This window comes from Lathamus discolor, chromosome 20 (assembly GCF_037157495.1).
Source record: "Lathamus discolor isolate bLatDis1 chromosome 20, bLatDis1.hap1, whole genome shotgun sequence".
In the NCBI taxonomy this organism is placed as follows: domain Eukaryota; kingdom Metazoa; phylum Chordata; class Aves; order Psittaciformes; family Psittacidae; genus Lathamus; species Lathamus discolor.
Window position 1 is genome coordinate 1325877 of NC_088903.1, and position 22485 is coordinate 1348361.

At 56.4% G+C, this 22485-nt stretch overlaps 1 protein-coding gene and 1 pseudogene across 1 annotated transcript; both read right to left on the reverse strand.

Annotated features, from left to right (window-relative positions):
* Nucleotides 1-850: 850 nt before the first annotated feature.
* On the reverse strand, nucleotides 851-10243 carry LOC136024009 (kinesin-like protein KIF18B; annotated as a pseudogene).
* Nucleotides 10244-13344: 3101 nt separating this feature from the next.
* On the reverse strand, nucleotides 13345-16113 carry LOC136024275 (acrosin-like). Its single transcript, XM_065699490.1, has 5 exons — nucleotides 16043-16113; nucleotides 15600-15800; nucleotides 14794-15059; nucleotides 14248-14396; nucleotides 13345-13704 (listed from the first exon to the last, which is right to left on the reverse strand). The coding sequence occupies exons 1-5, from the start codon at nucleotides 16111-16113 to the stop codon at nucleotides 13345-13347; spliced, it is 1047 nt and encodes a 348-aa protein (XP_065555562.1).
* Between the last annotated feature and the right edge of the window lie 6372 nt (nucleotides 16114-22485).

Here is a 22485-nt window from a genome sequence, read left to right on the forward strand (position 1 = left end):
AACTCGCCCCACTCCCCCCAGCCGAGCACCGACCGATACCTCGTCCAACCCTGCAGTCCCTCTCGCCCTTCCGGGTAACTCCAAGTTACCTCCTGGGCATGACGTGCTGTGGTATGGAATACCTCTTTGGCTAGTTTGGGTCAGGTGTCCTGTCTCTGCTTCCTCCCAGCCTCCCCTCCTCCCTGGCAGAGCAGGAGGCTCACAAAGTCCTTGGCCAGACCAAACATTCGAGCAGCAACTGAAAACATCGGCGTTATCAGCGCTGTTCCCAGGCCAAAAGATCAAAGCACAGCACTGTACTAGCTCCTAAGAAGGAAAAAACTGACTGCTGCTGCTCAAACCATGACACAAAGGAACCAGTAACAGGCTGGAAGGTTTAAGGGGAGGCTTCCAGGCTGGGAGCAGGCAAAGGCGAAGGCGCCGCTGCCAGGCAGGAAAGGGCAGGAGGAGCCGGTGCCCCCGGTCCCCACGGGACTGCAGCACACCCGGAGCCACGGCCCCTCCGTCCTGCTCCCACCACACTTGCCCATCTTGGAGGGTGGCTACGAGGAGCTGGTGCAGGCAGCCAGATGTGTGCCAGAGCCCACATGTGCCTTGGCAAGGCAGCAAAGGGGGTCAGGGGATGCAAGGGACAAGTGCGGTCCCAGGGTAGGGGTGCTCAGAGCTCTCTGCCCCAGGCCTGGGGCTTTGCAAGCAGCCGGAGCAAGGGGGACACAGAGAGCAGGGCGGCAGCAGCAGGGTTTTAGCAAGGGGGGAACAGCACCGAAGCACCCAAAGCAGCAGGGGCTGGGCCTGCACTCCAGGACACGGCCCAGGCTGGACGCCCACAGCACAGCAAAGGGGCAGAAGGCACCCGCAGGAACCCCTGCATGAGCGGGGAAGCCACGATGGAGCTCAGCCCCAGGAGCAAGGGCCTTTGCCAGGCCCAAACCCAGCTCCCCCCAGGAGGGGGGCAAGAAGAAGCAGCCGATGTCTCTGCTCAGCCCTCTGCTTTGAACCAAACTATTTATGAACGACAATAAATCATCTGCTGCAAAACACATCCAGGGCTGGGCTGGGAATGGGGGACAGGGAAAGGGGGACAGGGAATGAGGACAAGGAATGGGGGACAGGGAATGGGGACAGGGCAGGGACTTGGGGGTGACTGTGAGCAGAAGAAACACTTAAGGGGAGCGCTGTGGGGCTGCAAGGAGGACGCAGAGGAAGGAAGAAATCTGGTAACTGGGTTAGGGACACGGGGAGGGATCCGGGAGCCGTCAGCGCAAGAGCTTCATTGGCTGGGGGCGGGCGCAAGGGGTTGGGGACAGTTCCTTGGGTCTCCTCCTGCTGCCCTTCCGGGTGCTGTTCCCCCAGCGAGGCTCTGAGGAAGACAAGAGCAGAGAAACAGATGAGGCAGCTCCTGGGCAACAGCAGCAAACCCAGAGCCCCTCCTGAGGAGGATCCAAGCCTCCTCCTTCCCACCCCTCTCCAAGGACCCTTCCCAAGGCTGTGGCTGCAGCCAGGAACAGCAAACCCCAAACGGCCTCTTCCAGCAGCACCAAACATCCCATTCCCAGGTGTTTGCCCCCCCAGACTAGAACGGGGCTGGCACAGCAGCAGCTCGCCGAGGCAGGGAGCACTCCCAGCGCCCATCACGCTGCAGGGAAAGGGCTTCTCTGGGTGCCTGCCTGGGTGCGGAGGAGCACAGGGCTCACCTGGGATGCGGGAGCGCTGCACACAGCTCTTGCTGCTGCGCTGCAGTTGGGCAGTGCAGCTCTGCAGCCCCCCCGGGCAGGGCAGGGCGACGCTGGCAAAGAGAAAGGGACCATTTCAAACCCGCAGGGCTCAGGGCAGAGGCCCCCCTCATCCCCAGCTGGCACAGGGGAGGTGGCACAGACACAGGCAAGGATGGGGGCTCGAGCCCCAGCGGGGAGCAGAGGCAGGAGCTGCCTGCACGGAGCACTGAGGGGCACAGGGGGCTGGTGCCTGTCTCACCTCTCCACTCGCCTCCGCTTCAGCGCAGGTGCTTTGGGGATGGAGGAGCTCTTCATGGCCAGCGCTGGGATGGGGGCTCTGTAGCCAAGGAAAAGAGGGTCAGCGCCAGGGGATTCCCCCAGGCTGCAGGGCCGCAGATCCCCAAACGCACACTGAGCCCATCCAGGGCAGCACTTACCTAGGCATGAAGGGGCCCTCCTGCTTTGCTTGCTGGCACTGCCTCTTCTCCCTGTCCAAGCACTCTGAGTGGCGGACGGGAAGGGGCCCGATGGCGCTGGGGGATCTGCTGTCCGGGCAGACCTCAAAGGTCACATTGAGCTCATGGGCAGGCGGGGAGCACAGGTTCTGGGCAGCTGACACTGCCGGGGGCACACGGCTTTGGGGGACTGGTGCTGGGCAGGATTTGGAGGTGTAACCCAGTGGCACCGGGGAGCCAGGGGATGCTGGAGCTCCTGCTTCAAGCCAGGAAGTGCCAGGGCTCTCCGGACTGGGAATCTCCGCTGCCTTCCCACATCCCTGCTGCTGTTTCAATTGCCTCTTGACGCTGCGGCGAGGTCCTGATGGGGAGGCACTGCCCAGCCCAGACTTCCTGCTCTCAATCGGGCTGGAAGCCATGAGCACACGGCCGGAGAACGGAGCAGGGTGCTGCAGGCACTGCGGGGTGGGACTCAGCACCGGGGCACCGCACACGGTGACAGATGCCTCATCTAAAGCAGCAGGAAAGAAGCAGTCACCCCTCTGCCTGCAGCTCCCAGGAATGCCCGGAGCTCAGGGCATCCCCCTCTCCTCCAGCACCGCTCACTGGACTCTGCCCAACAAGCCCCACGGCAGTCATTTCCCAGCGGGGGTTTCCACCAAACCACATTAAACCCAGAGGAAAAGAGCCAGCACAAGGAATCCTGCCCCTGGCAGCCCAAAGGCACCAGCCTGCTCCCAGAGCAGCTGCCTGTGGCAATGCCTGAGCTCTCCCAGGAACATGGGGTCTGCGCAGCCCACAGCTCGGCTGCTGGGTCCATGTGTTCGCAAGGAGGATGAGGAGGAAGAGCTCAGGCCTGGGCACACGTAGGCCGAGGACACAGCCAGGGTGACTTGGGCAAACGAACCACGGAGACAAAGGAGAGGGGCCAGCACCGACTGTCCCAGATCCAAATCCTCACCATCACAGCTCCACTTCGTCCTCTTGGCTGGGGGGGCCTCGCTGAGCTCTGCAGACCTGCTCAGAGGCCCGGCTTGCTCAGGGCTCCCACCAGTGTCCTGAGGGACCAGCTGGGCCAGTTCCTCAAGCACGAGGACCAAGTCAGGGGTGAGGAGGTTGGCAGCCTTCAGGACGGAACAGAGCTTCCGGATGCCACTCAGGCCAGAGGCCACAGGCCTGGGGACAGAGACAGGAACCAGTGAGCAGGAGACTTGAGCCAGTGTCACCAGGAACAGAGGCTCAGCACCACCAGCATCACCTCCGAGACACCAGCTCAGGTGGGGCAGGGCCCATTAGCAGAGCTCTGGGGGAAGAGAAGCCAATGGAAGCTGCGAGGTGCCCAAATGTCAATCTCTTGCTGGAGAAGAGCGAGCTGTGCGCTCAGCGCCTGCTTACAAGGGACCAGCCGGCACCTACAGACTTTTTGCTGCCCTTCAGGCACTCGATAGCTCGGCTGGAGACAGATCCAGGCCCACACCAAGGGCGGCTTCCCCCAGGAGACCTTTCTAAAGAGGTTCATTCTGCCAAGATGCTCGGGCAGAGCCATGAGCAGATGGTGCTGGGGGAGCCCTGCCAGGGCAGGACCCGGGGGAGCCAAGGCTGCAGCAAAGACTTCAGAGGCAGTTTCAGAACCAACAACACACACTTAAGGCTCCAGCAGTTGCTGTGCCTGGAAACCTTCGCAGCTGGCATTTCCAGCAGAGATTATTCCATGGGATTAGATCCCAGGAGCCAAATCCCTTCTTGTACAGGGCAGGCAGTCATCTGAAAGCAAAGATGTGGGCCCGCCTTCATCTAGACCATGCCCAGGCTGGTTACGTGCAACAGCAGGGTGGACAGTCCACCTTCCCCAGGCAACCAAGAGGACACAGGGAGGGCAGGAGGACACTCACTTCTCTGTGCAGTGGCCGGACAGCCCCTGCAGTTTACTGCTTCCACCAAGCCTTGGCTGCTTCAGTCCCAGCCGCAGATCTGCCCGAAGGGATGCTCTGGGTCTGCTGGCAGGCATTGCCTCTGGAGCCTGGAGCAATCACCCAACATTCCTTACCCATCCAGCCCAGGGTAGCCCACATTTGAGCTGAGTTTGGTCCCCAAGATGCTTGTTCCCTGGGAAGTTAAGGGGTTTCGCTAGCAAACCACAGCCCAGCACGTGCTGAGCCAGGACACATGGACCCACCGAGCTCCTGCCACCGCCCAGCAGGCCCAGTGCATCCCGTGAGAGCCCCAGCTTCTTCTGGGCCCTGCTCATCACGCCAAGCCCTCCTGTGCTGCCCATCCCTCCTCTCACCTCGCCCTCCAATTCCAGCTGCATCTGAACAGGCAAACCAGCCTGCAGCTCCTGCTGCTCTCCATCATTCTCCCCCTCATCATCGAGGGCCAAGCATGTCTTTGGGACAGCTTCCTCCAACCTACAGAAGCCAGAGAAGCCGGCACTGAGCCAGAGAAGATCCTCTGGTGAAGCACCATTTTGCATGACAAGTCTTGGGATGGATCAAACACAAGACTGGGCCTTTGCAACCCAGCGTCCCTTGGTGCTTGCGTGCTCTGCTCCAGCAGGTTCAGAACCAAACCCGACCACAGTCGAGATGATGCTGCACACCAGCGGCTCCTCTGCTTTCTGACAGGCACTAGGCTCTTACCAGCACTAAAACCCTGCAGGCTCCTTGACACAGGGGACACCAGGAGGTCACACACAAAAGCTCTCTTGCTTCTTTTCCCCCCAGCCTCACCTGGGCAGCTCCACTGGGCTCACGCTGGAGGGAGCCTGGGGCCCTGCTGCCTGCTTCTCTGCCTCTCGGGCAGCATCCTCATAAGCACGAAGCTTTGCCCGCAGCTCTGTCACCTGCAAGGAAGGATCCTCTGTTTGCTCAGATGGTTTTATGACCCCTGGAGCTCAGAGGTTTGCATCCCAAACAGACCATAGCTGAAGGCAGAGCCCTGCCCTCCCAACCAGCATCTCACCTCCCCTTTCAGCTGCTCACACATCTCCACATATCCACAGACGTGGGAGGCAGAGCTGCGCGTGCTGCTCTTCAGCTGCAGAGACAGGGACGAGACAGAGGTTAAAGAAGCACTGGGGCAGCACATACCCTCTCCTGACACCGGAGCAGGGCAGCTCCTCAGCCTCCTCCAGGATGCAGGGTCCCCATGGAGCCCCGGGCTGCCTGCAGCAGACACAACCTGCACTCAGGGACCTACTGCCACAGTCACAAGCCTTTCTAGGCTCTGGGCCGGGGAGCTTTAGCAGAAGCCTAGGCACACACTGTCTGCAGCTCCATCAGCTGCTTTCTGCCCAGAGCAGCACCCCAGGGCTGGAAAACTCACGCTGGGTAAGGGAGGCTCCCACTGATCTCCCCCAGCACGCAGCAGACTCCCTCCCATCCATCAGCAGCTCCCAAACACACAACGCATCACCACCACCACCACCAGCTCCTCACCGACAGCTTGATCTCCTTGGCCCTGCTGGCATACTTGTGTGTGTTGTAGGTGTCCTCATAGGCCAGCACAGAGGCGCTCACCGCCGCCACCATGACGCTGCGGCAGTTGACACCCAGGCAGTCCTTCAGCAGGCGCGTCAGCTTGCTGTCCCGGTACGGGATGTGGCTTTGCTTGCTCTGTAGCAAGAGATCCAGGACCTGCTCAGCTCTTGGCCCTTGGGCACTCAGCTCCTAACCCTGAGGCACAAGGGGATGGCTGCGCTCACCCCCAGCACCAGCAGCACTGACACTTGAGGACACGGCTCACATTCAGCCAGCCCAGGGAGCCAGAGCCCAGCAGGGCCACGTGGGGAACAGCGTTACCTTCGCATCAGCCAAGGCGTTGATGACGTTGATGAGGGCCAGCAGCGAGCGGTTGATGTTGGCCCCCTCCCGCAGCCGCTCTCCCCCGGTGTTGGCGACCGACACCCGCTCTGAGCCTGCCAGGTCGATCAGGCTCATCTTGGCCACCTTCAGACCCCGACTGAGGCTGCCAGTGCAGTCGTGCTGCTTCACATGGATCTGTGAGGACAGACATGGGTGAGGCCGCAGCTCCACAAGGCTCATGGGGGCCGTGGCTGGAGGCGGCTCAACAGCAGGGCAAGAGGCTGATGTTTAGAACAGGATGGCCAAGTGGATCGTGTGGGCTGTGGGGCAGAGAGGAGCCTGACACGCCAAGAAGAGAAGCCAAAACCTCAGTGAGGGGACAAACAGCAAAACCATGGAAGGGGTCCTGCAGGAAGTGACAGAGCTGTGGAAAATAATCAGCATCTCCTATGCGTGGTGCACAAGCAGGGCAGAGCCGGCTGGGTCTCCAAAGGGCAAAACACCACCCACAGCCCCAGCACCAGTGGATTTTGTCAGACTCAAAGCACCAGTGGGGGGGCTACAAGCCCTCAAAAGAAGGGGCTCTCTGTGCCCCCTTGCAGGCATCAGCCAGGGCTTTCAGTGCTGAGCCCAGATCCCAGCTGGTAAGGGCGAGGAGGGACACAGCCACCAAGACTCATCTGGCAGCATCCTTCCTCTTCTGCATCCCGGAAGGTCTCCCTGGAGAATGCAAATACTTTCCCCACAGCCTTCAAACACACTCAGCCCCCAAGGAACAACGCCTGCACAGACTGGAGATGCCATGGAAGTGCTGGAGCCCACTAACAGGTCCTGCATCCTCACCCGACTATGGCTCGCCTGCCAGGAGGCAAAGCTGGCAGCGGGAAGGGCACATTTCCAGCACAGCGAATGGATTCACAGCAGGCAGCAATCCAGCACCCCCCAACAAACCCAGCTGGGATGCCAGCTGGAAAAGCATCCAGACACCTGGACTTCCCCCTGGAAGCAGCCACGGGAGAGACACCAGGTTTAGACTGAAACTGCAGTCAGAGCCCTCCGTCTGCGCACGCAGCCGTGACCGCCCTGCTCATTCAGGAGAGGGCCCGGCTGCAACTGAAACCAACTGGCAGGTTTGCACAGGAAAGCACCAAGAAACTGGGGAGCCAATTCACAGAGCCCCTGCGGGAGGGCAATTCCCAGCTCAGTGCCAAGGAAGACACCATGGAGGAGACAGCCTGCTCCAGGCACCCTTTGCTATGGCTCAGGTTTCAGGGACAGCTCCCACACCTTGAGTCAACAAGAGTGAAAAGCACACAGTGAAGTTTCAGCCCCAAGAGACAGAACACCAAGCTGAGAGCGTGGAGCTGCCTGGGAGGCGTGGCCACCAGCATGACCAGTACCTCCCGTTCTGCAGCAGCATGGCCAGGGCCCTGCTCAGACCCATACCTCTGTTTGCAGGGCTACAACCACTCTGCTTTACCCCATGGCACATGAGGAGCAGGGGCAGGAACCCCAGGCCTGGCATGGCCTTGCTTCCTCGTCTCTTTTTAAGCACAAACCCCTGTGACACTGCAGCCACCAGCCCTCACCTGGAAGATGGCATGCGAGTGGGAGGAGACAGCGTTGGCATCAGTGGGATGCTGCGTCCGTTTCTGTTGCCATTGGCCAACATCTCCAGAAGCTGCTCTGCTGAGGCAGGCTGGGAGAGAACAGGGAGAGGGATGATACCAGTGTGCCCCATCTGCAGGCACAGACACAACCCGGCCCAGAGCACCCACAACTCCGGCATCCTGCAGCACCGTGGGCCTCGTTTCAGCTCAGGCTCATGTTTGCTGCCAGCCAGGAGCTGTGCAGGTGGCACCCCCCTATCTTCAGACACCCCCATCTCCAGCACACGTCTGCTTTCAGAGCTGGTGGGGTGCAGCACTGCCCGTTTTTATACCTGGTGTGCCCATTTTAATACCTACCTGGTGGAAGGAGAGGCCCTGAACCACAGCTCCTCGCTCAGGATCCTCCCGGATGGCTGGCGGTCCCTTGGGCTCCAGCAGGTCATAGATCTGTTCGTTGTACACCTGAAGCAGGGAACTCACTGTAAGGCCGAGGTTTGGCTCCCCAGTGGTGAGCAGGGAGAGGAGCTCTGTAGCCCAGGGTCACACATGACCTCGTGTCCCACTCCCAACACCCCCTCCAGGACGTCACTGCACCCAGAGCCGCTGATGGGGACAGCTCAGGAGGGCTTTCAGAGCAACGCACTTGGCCACAGCTCCTCTAAAGCCTTTCCAGCCAGGAACCCCTCATTGCTACGTGCACCGTGGCAAGGAGGAGAAAATGCCCCGATTCCAGACAGGAGAAACCAGGAACACCAGTTCATTGAACTGGCAGGCTGAGCATGCTTCCAGCTGGGCTCTAGGGCTGCCCTGGGGACACTGGGTACCCTGAACGTGGCACTACAGGGTCTGCATCAACCCCGAATCTTAGTGACAGTGACCCAGTTGCGGCAGCCACAATGCACCTCCTGGTAGGAGACTAGGACCTCACAGCTCTTCTCCTGCTTTCTGGCCTCCATCCTCCTGTACAGCTCCACCATGGTGAAGTACATGATGCCAGGGCTGTGCTCCGAGCCCAGCATGGTGTGGGTTTTCCCTGCTCCGGTCGCGCCATAGGCAAACACTGAGAGGAGAAAGGGCGGATGGGTGAAAGCCTGACTGGGAGCAGCAGAACGTCCGCTCCTTGCTGCAGAGGAGATGTGGAGATCTTCCCGCAGCAACCCCTGCAGCAGGGCTCGCTCACAGGCTCCCAGAGACGAGGCAAAGCCCATTACCCTCTGCACTACCGGCAGGAGCCTTCAGTGCAGGTCATTTCCTCAGTTCAGCCTCTCCCATTTAGCAGAAGCAGAATGGGTCCCCAAACCATCACCGCTTGGATGCTGCAGTCGCCTCCAAACTCTTCCCTTTAATAAACCAAGCAGCCCCATTCCCCCATCTCTCACCAGAATGGGTTTCTCCATCCAGCCCTCGTAATTCATCTCATTTTTCCACCCCAGCCTTTCAACACCCTCTTTAAAGCATCACCATCAGAGCAGGACACACTGATCTAGAGAGCCTCAGCCCTTCTCCCTGTTAGCAGCACTCGGTGCCTCGCAACTCTCTCTTTGAGGATCCTGGAGCTCTTTTATGCAGATAGAGACACGAGACATGCCTGCCAGGTGGGCACGGTGACAGAGGCAGGCTTCAGCGCCTCGCCAAGCACACGGGGAGCCAGGAATAGCATCCTGCAGCGCCAGGGCCCCACTCGGCACACGAGGAGACGGGAGCGCGGTGTCACCTGCTCGGTGCCTGCCTTACACAAGTGATGGGCTCATTAAGGCACCGTCGGCTGACGGCCTGCAAACGGCACAGGGGCTGCAGCACCATGAGAGGAGCTTTCAGGCCCAGCTTCATGGAGCTGCCAGCCTGGGGGATGCTCAGGAGGGGCACAGCAACCCCCAGAGCTCCCCAAGAAGTGGCTGCTTCACCCCAGATCCCCCTCCGAAACTCAGCATCCCCTGTGGATGCAGCCCCACATCCAACCTACCTTCACTCCTGCCACAGTGCTCTGCTCACTCCCCTTCAGGTCAGTGCCCACCACAACCCACAGGTCCCTCCCAGTCACACAGATCCCAGCCTGCACCCAGCTCCTGGGTTATCCCATCACAAGCGCAAGGCTTCCCACTTCTCTGTGTTAAGCTACACACCATTCTGGTTCACCTTCCCCAGCCCAGCCGGGGCTCTCCCACAAACCACATCACATCCTGACCACACTTGCCATCACTAAGGGATGCCACCGACCAGTTGAAGGCTGCAGGTTTTGCACTGCTCTTGTGCCTCCCCCCACCACCTGCCTGCGGGCCCCCAAACTAAACCCACAGCTCTCCCAACAGACGGGGCAGGAGCTCCCAAAGGCTCCAAGCCATTCGGCAGCTCTCACCAGAGCAGTTGTAGCCCTCGAGGACGCTGCCCAGCAGCTCGGAGGTGGTGTGCTGGAACACCTCCTCCTGCGTGGCCTCTTCCCCGAAGACCCGGTCAAAGACAAAGTCCAGGCCCTTGCCCTTGGGCCCACGCGTGGGCAGCGCGCTGCCGGGGGGAGCCCCGGGCCCCGCGGGGGTGAGGACGATGCCGCGCTGGTTAACGACGTGCACGACCAGGGGCAGGGCCTGCTCACTGCGGGCCAGGGGCCGCACACGCACCACCACAGCCACGGTGCCCTCCTCGGGCGGGGGGCACGGCCCCATGGGGGCAGCAGGGGCAGGCACCAGGGGCAGGCACCAGCGGCAGGCACCAGGCAGGCAGCTCCTTACTTGTGCTGGAGGCTGCCGAGGTCCTGGCTGAGGTTGTCCCTCTGCGTCTCCAGATGGGCCTTGGCAGTGGCCAAGTGCTCCACGCGGCCCCGCAGCTCACGCAGCTCCTCCCGGTAGACGTCGGCCACACGCGAGGGCTCCTGGTCCCGCGCCTGGTTCAGCTCCAGCGCCAGCCCCCGGTTCTGCTGCTCCGGCAGCCGGACCTTCTCGACGGAGCTGGCGAAGCGGTCGTTGAGCTCCATCAGCTCCACCTTCTCCTTGCTGCGCGTCTCCCTGAACTCCGAGTTGAGCGCCGTGGCCAGCGAGAAATCCATCCTGCCCGTGCCCATGCGGGGACCCAGCCGGGTGCTGCGGGGCGCCCGGAGCCGCGCCGGGGAGCTGGCGGGGAGCACCTGGTGCAGCGGGGCGGCGGTGCCGGAGCGGCGGCTGTAGGAGGACAGGCGCTGGCTCTCCATGCCGATGGGATGGGCGCGATGCGCCGGGATGAGGGGTTTTATGGAGCCCCGGAGCCCCCGTCCCGCCGGCACTGGCCACTGGCCACAGAGCTGGAGGGATGGCACAAAACCCAGCCTCTGCGGCGCCTGCAGGGGTGAATGTGCCCTGGCACCCGGCCTGGGCACCGGGAACCGCCTGCCCCATCCACAGGCTCTGCTGGGATCCGGGGAGGGCCCGCGACAGCCGGCATGGGGAGCACAGAGCACGGCCATCCCTACCCATCCCTTCTCCATCCCCATCCCGGCTCCATCCCTACCCATGGGGCAGCCGGAGGGTTTGCTGGGCGCAATGCCCTGGGGACACGGGGTGCTGGGTCCGAGGTGTCACAGGGTGCCCGCTGCAGTGCCAGGGCTGTGCCTGCACCCTGGGGATCCATCCAGCAGCGTCTTGAGGTGCTCAGGGTAGGGAGAGCCCCTGGGCAGGCTCAGGGGTGGGTGTGCACCCCCCCGCCATGCACACACACGAGGCTCTCCTGTGGTTCTGCCGCCTGATGATGCTGATGCTGACCTGGATGCTCCTTTGGAGCCGGGGCCTCTGGATCCGGGCAAGGAGCCTGGTTCACATCCCACACATCCTTATGACAAACGGGCAGCTGTAAAGGGAGAAGGGAGAGGGGCAGGGATGCGGATGGACTGAGAGCTTTCCCGGTGGCGTGTGTGCCGGAGCAGGACTCGCCGTGGGAAGGTCTCTGCTATGCTCTTATGAAAGATACCAGGCGAATGGTGACGGACCATGGACCCGGGGCCCCATAGAGAGCTCATTTGACAGGGTCTCTCTGGGATACTCACGTACCAGGGGCTGGCACATACAAATAGATCCATGTTGCCATCGACCCCTGGAGACTTTTCCAGCCTGATCATCCATCTTCTCGGGGTCCTGGCGCCACGTTCTGTGCAGGGGGCTGTGGAGTGGCGTAATGATGGTCCGGGTTTTGTGTTTCAAACACTGTCATTGTGGGGAGTGTGCTTGTGCGATCCCATGCGTGTGTCTGTGTCTGTGTGCGTGTGTGTTGGTGGCAGGCAGTGTTCTTTGTGCTTTCTGTTGTCGGGTTCCCACATTAGTTTTTAAGGGGTTGGAAGCAGCAGTGCGGCCCCCTCAGCTGTTGCATCACCGTGTGCAAAAGAAGCTGCCCCCCGATCCGCTTCCCAGTGCTCCACCGGTGGCACGGCCGGGATGGACACCGGAGCCGTGCAGTGAAGGAAAACAAACCCAAACCCTTTCCATCTATGGGAGCACTGGGGCAGTTTGTAGAGACCCCACAGACAAGGCCTAAAGAGCGCCTGCAACACGCGGGGCACACGGGAGGAGCCCTGCTCAGTGTGTTTAAAGTGACCTGGGGGTGAATCCAGGGCTGGGAGGAACGGATGGATCGGGTGACACCAGAGCTGCTGGCTGGAACAGCGAGAGGGGCAGCGCAGCCCCAGCTCCATCAGCCCCGGCACCTCCATCGGCTCCATCAGCTCCATCAGCTCCATCAGCTCCATCAGCCCCATCACCTCCATCAGTTCCATCAGCCCCATCAGCTCCATCAGCTCCATCACCTCCATCAGCCCCATCAGCTCCATCAGCTCCATCACCTCTATCAGCTCCATCAGCCCCAACAGCCCCATCAGCTCCATCAGCCCCATCAGCTCCAACGCCTCCATCAGCTCCATCCCCTCCATCAGCTCCATCCCCTCCATCTGCCCCATCAGCTCCATCAGCCCCATCAGCCCAATCAGCTCCATCAGCTCCAACATCTCCATCAGCCCCATCAGCTCCATCAGCTCCATCACCTCCATCAGCCCCATCAGCTCCATCACCTCTATCAGGATATCTATCTCTTCTTTCCTCTTGTTATTTCCTTTATCATTATTATTATTGGTGGTAGCAGCAGTGATTTCTGTTATACCTTAGTTACTAAACTGTTCTCATCTCAACCCGTGGGAGTTGCATTCTTTCTGATTCTCCTCTCCGTCCCTCCAGGAGCAGGGGGAGGGCAAGAAGGGGGGGAGTGAGCAAACGAGGTTTGTAGTTGGGTTTAAAGCACAACACTTGTGAGGTCCCAAAGGAAGATCCCAAGCCTGGAAGCAGGATGCGCCAGCTGGATGCAGGGATGAAGTGGGATGCTCCAGCTGGATGCAGGGATGAAACAGAACCATGGAAGGCTGGGTTCTCCTTCATCATTTTGGTGTGTTCCAACTGGAACAGGGAAGTTCAGGTTGGAGATAAGGAAGTGAGGGTGCTGGGACACTGGGATGGGTTGAACGGAGAAGGAGGGATGGGGCATGGAGCAACCTGGTCTAATGGAAGCTGTCCCCCCTCCTTCTTCATGCCACGGCTTGATGGTAGGGCAATGATTGGACTTGATGCTCCTGAAGGTCTTTCCCAACCTGGCTGATTCCCTGATTCCCAGCTCCCGCTTCCCACTGTGCCCTCCATCCCTCATCCCCATCCCTCCCCATGCACCAGAAGAAGAGGTGGGCGTGCAAAGCGTCCCCTCTACGGGAAAAGGAGGCAACTTTACTGCACTTCAAGCCAACTGCAGGCGATGCCGCTCCTCAAGTCTTCTTCCCCCCTAGACCCTGCAGCAACTCCCGCACCCGAGTGGCGAATTCCACCAGCACCCGAACCGGGAACGAGCAGAAGCCACTGATGCTGGAGGCCGTGGGCGCCGGCATCGTCTCCTGGGTGGGAGTGTGGGAGACGTGCTGGTGGCTCCATGTCGGGGGCGTGGCGGAGGCTCCCGCGGAGCGGAACATCCCCAGCTGGTAGAGGATCCACTCATGGAAGTGCTGCGTTGAGGTGTAGACCCCCGGATGGTTGGCCCTGGCGCAGCCGCGGCCCCAGCTCGTCAGCCCCACAACCCAGAAGAAGTTGGCGCGCTTGTCCCGGCACATGAGGGGACCGCCGCTGTCACCCTATGGAGGAGAAGGAGAGAGGATGAGGATGGGGATGGGTGGCCATGGCAACGCCGGAGGGGACCGCCACTCTCCCCTGTGGGGATGGAAGGGTTCTCCTTCATCATTTGGGCGTGAAGAGGGACCTTCCACATGGATTGGAGCCGTAGGATGAGGAGTGATGGGTTCCAACTGGAACAGGGGAGTGTGGCTTGAGATAAGGAGAAGTTGTTCCATATGAGGGTGGTGGGACACTGGCATGGGTTGGATGGAGAAGGATGGATGGGGCTTGGAGCAACCTGGTCTAATGGAAGGTGTCCCTGCCCCTTGCTTCCACCTGGATGCTTTAAGCTCCTTCTCAACCTAACCCATTCCATAAACCCGTGCTCATGACACGGTTTAGTGGTGGAATCTCGATGCTCTTAAAGCTCCAGCCTCTATGGTCTGTGCGCAGGGATGACGGCCCAGGAGGCGGATGCGCTTCCGCAGCTGGGATAAGGGGGGATGCAGAGCAAGGCCCTGCGGATGGGAGAGGAGAAGGGAGCCCCGATGGCACATCCCTACCTGGCAGGTGTCGATGCCTCCCTGCGGGTACCCAGCACAGAGGTTGTGTCTCTTGATGGCCCCTCGGTACCAATTGGTGCTGTTGCAGAGCTTGACATCAATGAGGCGGACCTTGGCCTCCTGCAGGGCTGATGGGGACGATGCCCCCGCTGTGGGGACACAAAGGGGGTCAGGGCTGGGGGTACAAGGGATGGCTTTGGGGTATTGGGGGCTGAGAAGCTCAATGGGATCCATCAACACCCCCCCCACCCACCCACGGCCTGGGCTGCATCCTCTTTGCTCAGTATCCTCAACATAAGGAGGACGTGAAGGGACCTTCAGCGATGGGACAAGGGCTGATGGTTTCCAGCTCAACCAGAAATGCTCAGGTTGAACAGAATGAAGTGGTGGGACACTGGGATGGGTTGGATGGAGAAGGCTGCGATGACTCCATCCCCAGTTGGAGCAACCTCCAATAGGCCTGGATGAGCTTTACCCTCCCTTCCATCCCATTCCATGAACCCATGACCCAGCATTCCAAGGCCAACGGGGCCGTCGGGCACTCACTTCTGGCCTCCCTCGCGCCCCATCCGCTGATGAAGCACTCGGAGAGCTGGGATAGCCTGAGCGTCGCATCGGGCACGCAGGCCAGCTGCACGTGGTACCCGCACTGCACCGGCTGGTCCAGCTCCACCAAGGCGATGTCGAAGCCGCCGGAGATGCCGGTGTAATATTCATGGACCACGACCTGCCGTATCCGCCGCTTCTGGGTCTCGGCATTGGCCCAAGCCAGGTCCGTGATTCCGACCATCACGAACCAATCCGTGGTGAAGCTGGGAGGGAGTGGAAGAGCAGGGGTTGGAGCCGTAGGACAAGGGCTGATGGGTTCCGACAGGGACTTGCAGGTTGGAGGTAAGGAAGGGATTCCCTGGGAGGGTGCTGGGGCACTGGGATGGCATGGACGGAGAAGGTTTGGATGCTCCATGCCTGGCAGTGCTCAAGGCCGGCTTGGAGCAAGCTGCTTTACGGAAGGCATCCCTGCCCATGGCAAGGGGTTGGAAGTGGGTGATCCCAAGCTCCTTTCCAACCCAACCCAGCCGATTCCATGATCCATTCGATCCCGTGCCATTCCATTCCATCTCATTCCATGCCACTCTAATCCATTCTAAGGAGAAGTGGGTTGGGAAGGAGCCACATTCCTGCTGCTTCCCAAAGGAAAGCACTGCCCCAGGGTGCCTTAGGCTCAAGGGCTGTCAAGCTGGAAGCAGCCTTCTCTTGTGCGCTCTTCCCAGTGCATCCAGGATGGGGAATCGGACGGGATGGGAGCTGCTGCTGGGCTATTCCCTAAGGCTGGAATCCCTCCTCTGCCTTACTTTTGCCCGACGAAGCAGTGAGCAGCCGTGAGGACCCACTGGGGGGTGATGAGGGACCCCCCGCAGATGTGCGAGGAGCCGGTGCCCCTGGGGAACTGGATGCTGACGATCCATGGCCAGGCGCCCTGCTGCGCATCCACGCCTCCGATGATGCGTGACGTCCCATAGTAATCAGCCATGGGACGGGTACCGCAAGTGCCTCTGGAAGCAGAAGCCCAACACTTGATGGTTAGCGATGAAGGGCGAGCATGTTCCCACCCCACTGGTGCCGCAGGTACAAGGGACCCTATGGGGTGCCCCATAGCTGCGCTGTGCTGCCACATGGGGTGATGGCAAGGAAGTGGGGCTCCCCCAATCCCACCATCCCACTGGTGTGCCCCTGGCTGGGAGCAGCAGCATCTCCCTATGGAATAGCAGGAGCCCCGGGGCCTGGTGCCACTCACCCACAGCTGTCCCAGGAGCCTCGCACCAGCCAGGCCGAGGCCAGCAGGATGACGGCACGGAGCAAAGCCATCGCTGCCAGCACCGCTAAGGGTGACAACAAGGAGCTGCAAGCACCACTGCACCCAAAGCACAACTGCCCCAGGGACACGGGTGCTGGATGCAGGTCCCTTGGAGCTGGTGCTGATGTCATAGAGAGGCAGGTTCCGGGGGGGGGGGGGGGGTTCAGTGGGGGGGAGTGGGGCGTGACCATGAGGGGTTGCAGGGTGTGGGGGCCTGCTGAGACGGGGTGTTCTGATGGGCTTGAGGTGTTTTCAATCCCTATGGGATGCTCTGGAGCTCTGTGGGATGCTCTGGAGCCCTGTGGGATGCTCTGCTTGTGGGATGCACTGAATCCCTTTGGGATGCTCCGGAACTCTGTGGGATGCTCTGGAGCCCTATTGGATGCTTTGAATCCCTATGGGATTGATTCTCTGCTTGTGGGATATTATGAATCCCTATAGGATTCTCTGCTTGTGGGATGCTCTGAATCTTTATGGGCTGCTCTGCTTGTGGAATGCTCTGAGTCCCTGTAGGATGCTCTGCTTGTGGGATGCTCTGAATCCCTATGGGATGCTCTGCTTGTGGGATGGTCTGAATCCCTATGGGATGCTCTGCTTGTTGGATGGTCTGAATCCCTATGGGATGCTCTGGAGCCCTATGGGATGCTCTGAATCCCTATGGGATGCTCTGGAGCCCTATGGGATGCTCTGAATCCCTGTGGGATGCTCTGCTTGTGGGATGCCTTGGAGCTCCCTTGTGCCAGCGGCTCCCTGCCCTGCCCGGGGGGGCTCCAGAGCTGCACTGCCCAACTGCAGCGCAGCAGCAAGAGCTGTGTGCAGCGCTCCCGCATCCCAGGTGAGCCCTGTGCTCCTCCGCACCCAGGCAGGCACCCAGGGAAGCCCTTTCCCTGCAGCGTGATGGGCGCTGGGAGTGCTCCCTGCCTCGGCGAGCTGCTGCTGTGCCAGCCCCGTTCTAGTCTGGGGGGGCAAACACCTGGGAATGGGATGTTTGGTGCTGCTGGAAGAGGCCGTTTGGGGTTTGCTGTTCCTGGCTGCAGCCACAGCCTTGGGAAGGGCCCTTGGAGAGGGGTGGGAAGGAGTGAAAGAAGGGGGACAGAAAATCGCAAAATGGAATATAAAAACCTTTAGAATCAGTTTTAAGTAATGCTAAGTTTGATGGCTTTGTAACAGTAGCAATGGAAAATTACTAAAGTGCATGGTTCATAGAAAAAAAATAGAGTGCAGCTGGAGAACACACTGAGCATTCTTGTGCAAGATAAATTGTTATAGTTGACAGAGTTTTAAGAAAAACAGGCTAGAAGAGCAGGACACAGGGATAAGGAGTATCTGGGAATGGCAGGTGTCCAGGATGGGCTACAGTTAAACTAACTGATAAGTAGGAGGATAGGAGGATTATTATGTCTCCTGTGCTAACGAACCAATTAAACTGGTATGAGCATCTACTGCGCATGCTCCAAAGGCTGCCAGAAGTGATGAAGATTGTTGGAGGAAGTAAACGACCCTCAGAGACCACCGCCACAATTCTGTACGCATGCGGGGAACTTTCTGGAAAACGACGTAATGTATGTGTGCCCAGGGACTAGATAAGGACAGCCTGTGGAGCAACAGAGAGACACACGTTAGGAGGAGCTCTCCCCCGTGTCTCCCGGCGCCGCAATAAAGAATACCTGCTTGTCAGCTTGAAAACTTTGCTGGCAAGTTTGTTCCTGGAGTTTTCTCCCAATCAATCTGGCGACCCAGATGGGACCCTCTCTGCTCGGCTGCAGGACCCACTGAGGACAGGGCTCCCTAGGGCCCTCGGGAATTTTTCCCGGAGGGACCCCTCGACTCATTCGGATCACTGCAGGAGCAGACAAGGACCATCTTCATCAAAGGTATTCTTTTCTTTTGTATGGTCTGTAAGGTGCAGGGGGCATCTTGCATAAAGACTGCATTGGTAATTGGGTTGGTTTGGTAAGCATACGCAAGGTTTGGAAGCCTTCCGTAAATCGAGATAGGAAATCTCGTGGGTAAAGGCGAATACCCGGCTGCTAGCGTCCGTTTGGTATACACCCACAAGAAGCAGGGGGCTTCTTGTGGTTTGGGTCCTACAAGACACAGGGGGTGTGCTGTGGAAATGGTTTTGGATCTTGTTGGTATTTGATTTATTTTGTGGCTTGTTACGTTAAGGATTTTGGTCGTGTGCTTTGGTATTGGTGACAGGATGCTATAACTGTGTTATTAACTGTTGTTTGTTTGATAGAATTTTAGTCTCTGTCTCCAGTGTTGTAACTGTGTGCAGTGTGTCTGTGGGATCCCGTGTGTGTGTGTGAATGTGAGACTGATAATGGAAAGTCAGCAGAGTGAAGAGATCTTGAAAAAGAGTCTTTTAGGGTGCATTTTGGCACACTGGAAGTAACTTGGAGGGTCTCCTGGGGGCTCGGTAAATAAGAAAACATTGGTAAAATATTGTAACTGATGGTGGCCTTTGTATATTTTGGAAAATCAGGGAAAATGGCCTGAAAATGGAACTCTGAACTATAATATATTGTTACAATTAATGTTGTTTTGAGGTGGCAAGGAAAATGGGATGAAGTAATGTATGCAGATGTGTTTTTCACTTTAAGAAACCACGTGGAGTGAGGGACTGAATGCAGAATTAATATAGCTCTGCCAGATCCCTTAATTTTCGCTTTGGAAAAGGACAGGGAAAAACTGAAAGTTAAGATGGAGAGATGCTGCTCAGCCTGTGATATTGGGGAAAGATGTTTAAAGTTAAAAAACAGTAATCAGGAAGGTAGGTTGGAAAAGTATGTGTCACAGGTACCTCTGAGAGGAGCACCCTCTGCACCTGTCCTATCTGATATTGATAAGGAGGAAGAGATTGCTGCCACTGGCAAAAAGCGGCAGATTCACATTCAGAGTTAGGAAAGGGTTAAAGCAGAAGTGCTGTTGCAGAGGCAGGCACCTGCAGCCTCTGCAGAGCAGGGTGAGCAACTGTGAGATAAAAAACAAAAGGGAAAACCAAGGGGGAAAGGAGGGGAGCTCGAGCAGCTCCTGTGTTTGAGCCTGGGAGGAGGGATGTCGGGCAGAGGTGGGGGAGTGGGCTCTTCTTCTGTGGAAGCGGATCGGTGTGCGGGCTGTGGGGAGTTTGGACGCTGGAAGTGAGACTGCCCTGGGTGGGGGGGCAGTGCCATGGGGTGGAGCCGGTGACTGAATTGCAACTAGACTGACAGGGACCTGGGGAATCTACCTTACCAGATCCACTGGTTAAATTAAAACTAGAGACTAGAGGAAATAAAGTGGAATTTTAGCAATTACAGGACCAAGTTATTTGGTATTAAATCAGAGAGAAAAGAATTCGCTACAGATGTGGGAGCTACTGGCCCCCAGGAAAAAAAAAAGTGAAGCATTCTTTCTGAAACCTTTAAAGTACAAATTGGGAAAACAAATAGGAATGCATAAATTTTTATGCATGCCAAATTCTCTAAAATCTTTATTAGGGTGAGAAGCAACATTTAAAGAAGGCAAAATGGAATTTAGAGTTAAAAATAATCAATTAATTGCAGTTTTGAGTTTATCTTTAATTCAGCAGAAAAGCAAACAGGAGGACCTCCCTGCAATAGAAGAAAAACTTAATCAGGTATATCTGGGAGTATGGGCACCTGAAGTTCCAGGTAAGGCGAAAAATGCTTTGCCTCTTAAAGTGTCAATAAAAAGGAGGGGGAGCCTTGCTCAATTAGAATAAAACAATATCCCTCAAAATTAGAAGATCAAAGGGAATCAACGATCACTGATACATTTTAAAATATAGATTATTAATTGAATGTGACTTGGAATATGACACTCCTATCTGGACACTAAAGGAATATGATGGCAAAAGGTGCAGATTGGTTCAAGATCTCAGGGCAATCAACAAAACAGCAGAGTATATTCGTCCAGTAGTAGCTAATTTGTATGACTTATTGGCTAAACTGAATAATAATCAGAAATGGTTTGCCGTCCTGGACTTAAAGGACACTTTCTTTTGCTTACCATTGGCCAAAGAAAGCCAAAGTTATTTGCTTTTGAATGGGAAAATCCTGACACAGAAAGGGAAACTCAGTTAACTTGGGCAGTATTACCTAAAGAGTTTAAAACAGTCCAGCAATGTTTGGAAATCAGCTAGCACGAGAACTAGAATCACGGAAGCCACCTACTCAGACGGGACTCTGTTACAATATGTGGATGACCTGTTAATTGCTACAGAAACAAAGGCAGAATGTATCCAGTGGACAGTGGAATTATTCAATTTTCTGGGACTGAATGGTTATTGGGTATCCAAATGAAAGGCCCAACTAATCCAAACCTGAGTTTCCTACCTAGGATATGAAATAGCAGGAGGACAGACAGAACTTGGAGCTGCTAGAAAAGAAGCCCTTTGTCAGACTCCATGACCGTCAACCACCAAGGAGCTCCAGGCATTCCTGGGAATGACCGGATGGGTGCAGACTTTGGATCCATGATTATGGTGTTCTGGTAAGACCACTATATGAACTGTTGAAAGGAAACCCTCCCTCTTTAAAACGGACTGATACAGCAGAGGGGCTTTTAAAAATTTAAAAACAGAGCCAGTGAGAGCTGCAACTCTGTGACTTCCGGATGTGACTAAATCCTTTAGGCTATATTCCTATAAAAACCAAGGAATAGCCTTGGGGGTCCTTGCTCAGAAACTAGGACCATACAGAAGGGCAGTGGCATATTTTTCAAAACAACTGGATGAAGCGAGCAAAGGATGGCCCGGATGCCTGAGGGCTGTGGCCGCAGTCATCATAAATATTGAAGAGGCTCGCAAATTCACCTTGGGACAGAAGATTACTGTGCTAGTGTCCCATGCAGTGTCAGCAGTCCTGGAGCAGAAAGGAGCCCACTGGTTATCTCCTTCACGGTTTTTAAAATACCAGGCCACCCTTGTGGAACAGGATGATACAGAAATTGTGGTCACCGATGTGGTGAATCCAGCATCCTTTCTTCAGGAACAACTGACAGAACTACTAACACACAATTGCTTGGCCACCATAGAGACTGTGTATTTGAGCCGACCAGACTTGAAAGAAAAACCTCTGGAAGGCGCTGATTCTCGGTTTACTGAGGTAGTAGCTTCATGAACGAAAGCAGGTGAACGAAAGGCAGGATATGCCGTTACCGCCACTTCACAGGTAATAGAAGTTAAACCTTTACCAGCAAACACCTCTGCCCAGAAGGCAGAAATAATAACATTAACGAGAGCCCTGGAACTGCCTGAAGATAAAAGGATAAATATTTGGACTGATTCTAAATACGCATTTGGTGTGGTCCATGCACGTGGTGCTATCTGGAAAGAGCAAGGACTTTTGAATACACAAGGGAAACAGACTAAACATGCTACAGAAATTCTACAATTACTAGAAGCTGTTCAGCTACCTGAACAAGTAGCTATTATGTACTGTAAAGGACATCAAGGTGACTCTGATCAGGAAATTGGAAATAATTTGGCCGATTTTGAAGCCAAACGAGCAGCTGAACAATCTAAAATCATGTCCTTAATCCCTGATGGCAAACTAACAATTGAGAAATCTAAACCTAGGTATTCAAAAGAGGATAGAAAATTGATTCAAGATCTAAAAGGACAGGAAAATAAAGAGGGTGGGGTTCAGATACCTGATGGGAGAATTGTAACCCCCTATAACCAACTCTGGAAGTTAGTTCAGGAAGAACATAATAAAACTCATTGTGATAGTAACTCTTTGTATAAACACTTAAACAAACAAATTGTAGGAAGAAATCTATATACTATAGTTCAGTAAGTGACAAAACAATGTCAGCTATGTCTTAAGAATAATCCTAAAAGTGAAAATAGAAATCAAATTAGGACAATTGTGAGAGGAAGTTACCTGGGACAGCAGTGGCAAACAGATTTTTCTGAATTATCAAGAAAAGGAGGTTATCAATATTTGTTGGTGTTAAAGGATACTTTTTCAGGCTGGCCAGAAGCATTCCCTTGTAGGATAAATAATGCAAGACAAGCGATTAAAATATTATTTAACGAGATCATACCTCGTTTTGGAGTACCAGAGGCAATTTCTTCAGACTGAGGTTAACACTTTAGTGCAAAATTGTCACAAGAAATTAGCAAAAAAATTTGAAATTGATTGGCAACTACGTGTTCCATACAGGCCTCAGGCCAGTGGGTAAGTAGAAAAGATGAACCATCTGATTAAACAGATTAGTAAAATATGTCCGGAAACAAATTTATATTGGTACCAGGCGTTACCACTGGCTCTATTAAGAATTCAAACTAAACCTCGGTCGAAAGAAGAGGTTAGCCCATTTGAGATTTTGTATGGAAGACCATATCAGTCCCAGTTTGCAGGGGAAAGTCTTCA

Bases quoted from the DNA above. Each gene is read 5' to 3' on its own strand.
- LOC136024275 (XM_065699490.1), bottom strand. From the start codon at position 16,113: ATGGCTTTGCTCCGTGCCGTCATCCTGCTGGCCTCGGCCTGGCTGGTG. The intron at 15,801-16,042 runs GTGAGTGGCACC...TTCTGCTTCCAG, and splicing joins GGCTCCTGGGACAGCTGTGG to AGGCACTTGCGGTACCCGTC. The intron at 15,060-15,599 runs GTAAGGCAGAGG...ACTCCCTCCCAG, and splicing joins CACTGCTTCGTCGGGCAAAA to CTTCACCACGGATTGGTTCG.